At 42.4% G+C, this 4817-nt stretch overlaps 2 protein-coding genes across 2 annotated transcripts in view; one reads left to right on the forward strand and one right to left on the reverse strand.

Moving 5' to 3' along the window:
* Window positions 1-2: 2 nt before the first annotated feature.
* On the reverse strand, window positions 3-4449 carry LOC105005071 (heterogeneous nuclear ribonucleoprotein H2; the record flags this gene model as incomplete). The annotated part of the gene is made up of 2 exons (XM_010862926.1): window positions 4321-4449; window positions 3-1102 (listed from the first exon to the last, which is right to left on the reverse strand). A coding segment is annotated over exon 2 (1047 nt), but the record flags the coding sequence as incomplete, so codon positions are not given.
* A 213-nt stretch (window positions 4450-4662) lies between these two features.
* Window positions 4663-4817, forward strand: part of GLA (galactosidase, alpha) — a 9877-nt gene continuing 9722 nt past the window's right edge. Inside the window, 1 exon segment of the mRNA XM_010862936.1 lies at window positions 4663-4817. This exon segment is cut by the window's right edge and continues 16 nt beyond it. Coding sequence (XP_010861238.1) covers window positions 4764-4817 — 54 coding nt within the window. The 5' untranslated portion in view covers window positions 4663-4763.

A 4817-nucleotide genomic window follows, 5' to 3' on the forward strand; every position in this document is an offset into this window, starting at 1 on the left:
GCTTTGTCTTTTGACATAGCTGCCACAGCATCTTCATGAGTAGCAAATTCAACATCTGCCTCACCAGTAACTCTGCCATCAGGTCCAATTTCAATGTGTACTCTCATGGGATTAAGAGGTGAGAAGAAATTGTAAATATCATTCTCAGTGGCTCTGTAAGGTAATCCCCTCATGTGTACACAGTGCCCTGTGGTGCTCTGAAAACTGGACCCACCATCTCCATATCTATGATCAGACATTCCTGAAAAACAGTAATTCAGGTCTCTTCCAAATCTATCAGATCCAAAGCCATATCCATCATTATAGCCACCATAGTCGTCATAGCCTCCATACCCTCCACCATAGGCACCCCTCCTCATCCTTTCAAAACCAGCCCCTCTGCCAATGCTATTATACCCTCTGCCAGCCCCTGGCCTGTCATAGGGACCTGGCCGCTGCATAGCCATGAGCTTTCGAGGGGGGTCATAATGGGTTCGGACTTCAGCTCGGCTACTCTTGAAGATTTCAATGTACCGGTGCCCTATTCTTTCCTTGTGTTTCTTTAAGGCCTTTTCAGCTATCTCCTGCGAAGCAAATTGCACAAAGGCCTCCCCTGTGCTCCGCCCCTGAAAGTCCACCGGCAGTGTCATCCCATTTGGCACAATTTCCAACCCTGAAAAGAACTGAACAATCTCTTCCTTGCTACAGCCAAATGGGAGTCCTCTAAGCCGGACGAAGCCATCATTGGCAGTATCAGGACTATTCGGACCTGTGTGCTTCAACACCCAATCCATTTCAACACTGTTGGACTTGAATACTTCAACATATCTGTGTCCCATGGTTTCTCTGTCCTTCTTCAGAGCCAATTTCACTTCATCTTCAGACTCAAGTTCGACAAATGCTTCACCACTTGGTCTGCCTTCTCTGGTGTAGATGAAACGAATACCTGATGTGCCATTTTGGATTTTACAATCGGAGAAGAAGCGCATCACTTCATCAGCTGAGCAGGACCAGGGCAGGCCCCTGACCTTCACCACGAACCCCTCCCTGCCTTCTGTGCTCAGCATCATGGTGGCTGTTGAATTCTTGCTGGCAGGTTCGGTTCAATGTAATTTTGGTATAGCTGAAAAAAAATTAAGACTACTGTCATGGAAAAATGTTCATAATATGGTTAAGAGAGAAAAAGCAAACTATTAATAGAAAATTACACTGATAGCTTTTTCTTAAGACACTTGTATAACAGAAAGACTTCACCAAATTTCTAACTCATTCATTCATTCAACAACTATTTGATACCTATTTTATGTGCTGGATACCATTAATGGTGGCTATTTCTGGGTGGTAAGATTATGGGAACTTTGTTTCAGGGAATGTTTTCTTTGGCTACTTCTGTATGTTCTAAGTTTTCCACATTCATCATATATAAACACAAAGTCAGGAAAGATATACAAAAGATGAAAAGATACACAAAATGAATGGCAACTAAATCAGTGAGAGACATCAAGACATAAAAGACAGCTACATCTGATTATACAAAAATGGAAAACTTCATTACATCAAAAGTAAGATTAAACATAAAAAACAAGATAACTACAACAAATACATTACTATCTTTATTATATTGAAAAACTCATACAAATTAAAAAAAATCAAGTAAATATTAAGGCCAAAGAGATAAATGGAAAAAAGACACTACAGAGAATTTACATCTTCATTTTACGTTGTTCAGTTGCCAGATCCAGTACCAGGTTCTGGCATATAAGGATCAATAAGCCCAGAAATGACTCGTGGTCCTACAGAGGCACTGTACATCTGCACTGAAGACAAAATGGGCAAATAAACATTTCTCTACTATGACATAACTATGGACAGGGTGAAAGGGTGTTATAAAGCAGGGACTGACTGCTCAATTCTATCAGCGTACAATAGTTAAGTGAAAAGGACTAACCGGCTCAGGGATCCACAAATTCTAAAAATTATGATGGAGCATAAAATAGGAGGAGGCAAGGCAGGAGATACGGCTGGCAAGGTATTCATCCAGGAGGTCTTATCAGACAAAGGCTAGAGGCCTTTTAAGGGTTTTACATGGGGCACTGAGGGGAGGAGAGAGGCGGGCAGGGAGCTAAGGAGAGAGAAGTGAGGGGAGGAAGGAGAAGAAGGAAAGTGAGGGGAGGAGAGTCAAGTAGTCAGAACCTTTCAGAAAGATCACCATGGCAACAGTGTGACGCTCAAAGAGAGGGGGTGGGGGTGACACTACCAAGAGCAGCTAGAGCTCTGTTAGAGATATGTTAAGGTATTTATATAAGGCAATGGCACTTTTAAAAGGTGGGGGGAGGCAAGATACTTTTTAAAAGGGGGGAGAGGCAAGATAATGATCTATGCATTCAAAGCAGTGGACTCTGGGAGACTTGGTAACAGATTAAATGTATGGGAAATACAGATGTGAAGATACAGAAGAGTCTGGGAAATGTTCAATCCTCATCAATCACCAGAAATACAAGTTAAAACTACAATTAATTGCCATTTTTCATCCATCACCACAGTGAAAGTAAAATAGGAAGGATAAGTTGATACTGATATTCAGGGTTCCCAAACTAATATACTCCCAGAGCAGTGAAAGTTGATGCAGTATCTCTGGAAAGCAATTTGGATATATGTCATGCCTTTTGCTACATGTAACTTCTGGTTATATGCCCTAAGAAGATCTGAAATTCAGACAAAGGTTTATGGAGCTAAATATTTTTGAAAGATATTTTACTAAGAAAGATGAAATATTACCCACTTTAAAAATTGGAAATCGAATAACATAAGAAACTACTTATACTATAATCTTAAGTGACCTAAGATCATAACTGTTTTATAACCACAACTGTGAGAAAGATATATGTTCACATATCCTTCGACCATGCTAGAATTCCTTCCAGGAACCTGGTCAACAGAAATACTCACAAATGTTCACTGTTGCATTGTTAGTGATGGCAGAAAATTAGAAACCTAATTATCCATTAATAGGGGAATGACAGTGAATTATACTTTAGCCTTAAAACAGAAAGCCATGTAGCTGTATTTTTTTAAAAATCTTCCCTGACCCTGGAAGATTTCCAAATTAAATTAAATGAAGGGATAATGTATAGTATGAACCTACTTATTTTAAAATATAAGCAGGCACATCTATATGTATGTAAATGCAGAGAAGTTCTGGAAGCACGTTAAGTTGTATTTTGAGAAAAGGAGCACTATAGGGTAGCAAGAATGTAGAGGAATTTCACTTTTTACCCTATATACTTCTAAATAGTTTAATTTTTAAAAATTTCTGTTTTTGTATGTGTATGGCTTATCTGACATGGTCTGGGAACAGTGGGCCTCTTGGAAAGAAAGTACAAAGTGTACTAGTCCCTAATACTACACCAAAGATTCAAGTCAACATTCACTAACTCCCTAAGATGTGCCTGGAACAATGCATGTGCAGTGCTGTCTTCCTATAGATCATTTTCAGGTCTGAGTGACAGATTTACACACTGGTTTTTTGCTTGCCTTAACTCTTGGACGACCCATTCCATTTAATGTCCCTATAGCCCTCTAGGCCTTAACATCCCGTGTGGGGACACGGAGGTTCTGCTTCATCACTGTGTCTCCTGGGAAGGCCACGAGGACTCTGTTGCCTGAAGTAGGAACCCGGATTCCATTTGTGAGTTAAGAATTTGTGCATTTATGTGCGTGTTATATACAGACGTTTTACAGACCGAAATGCTGAGTAGTTATCTGCGAGTGATGAATTACGTGTATTTTTTTCAATTTATAGCATACCGTTATTTTTCCAAAGTCCAAAAATTGAACATGTAGCTTGTTAAAAGCCGGAAAAATAAACGTTATTTAAATATTTAATTCAGTAAAAACATTCATTGGGCGCCGCGGTCAGGCACGCAGTATTTGCCTAGATGTGACTCTACAGATCAAATTCGCTTGGTGCCTCTCCCTACAGACAATCAGGCACTGGAAACTGGGTGCCTGAATGGGTGGACTAGCATTCAGACCACTGGACTCAAGATCTGTTTTTCCTAATCCGGGGACGTGGTTTTCCAATGTTTTTCAGCTTACGGTTTCTCTTAAGGGTCCTTTGAGACCCGCCCAGACAGACAGATATACAAAAACACAGACAGTCACGAGCGTCCACCATTTCCCCACCAGGCGCAGCAAAGGCGGCTTCCCGGCACTGAGATGGGGGAAGGGGGAGCGGGGGAGGGGAAAGCAGGAACGAAAAAGGCGGAGGAGGCCCGCGGACCCCGCTTTGGTCTGCATCATCACCACCCCCGGGTCCCCGGTTCCCACCCACACACCAACCTCTAACGATACCGGATAATTTTCCTCTTTCTTCCCTCAAACGGCTTATAGCGAGACGGTAGACGACGACCAGAACTACTTCTGCTCACGTAAGCGATAGGTCACGTGAGGATCTACGTCATGTGAGATCTCGATCACGTGAGCACCGCTAGGCTCTAACCCCGGATCATTAAAGTGCTGCACTTCCTTCTGGTATAAAAATAGGGCGGGTCGACATTCAGAAAGAGAGAGAGTGGTTGGTGGCGGTGCGTCTTCTGTGACTGGTCATTGGTCAGCCTCTGGGGATAACCATCCCAGTTGCTGGAGAAACAGTCACGTCACGGCTTAATTACTCACCAGTGATTGGTGATGGGGACCAAAGCGGGTTCTGCGGACCGTCTCCGCCTTTTTACCCCCGTAGGTTAAATTTAAAACCCCAGGTGACTCTTGGAAATCTGTGCTGTATGGTGACAGCGACGATGAAACCGGTGAGCAGAGTCCTGCGGCTGGGCTGCGTG

This window comes from Bison bison, unplaced genomic scaffold (assembly GCF_000754665.1).
Source record: "Bison bison bison isolate TAMUID 2011002044 unplaced genomic scaffold, Bison_UMD1.0 scf7180017858348, whole genome shotgun sequence".
In the NCBI taxonomy this organism is placed as follows: Eukaryota; Metazoa; Chordata; class Mammalia; order Artiodactyla; family Bovidae; genus Bison; species Bison bison.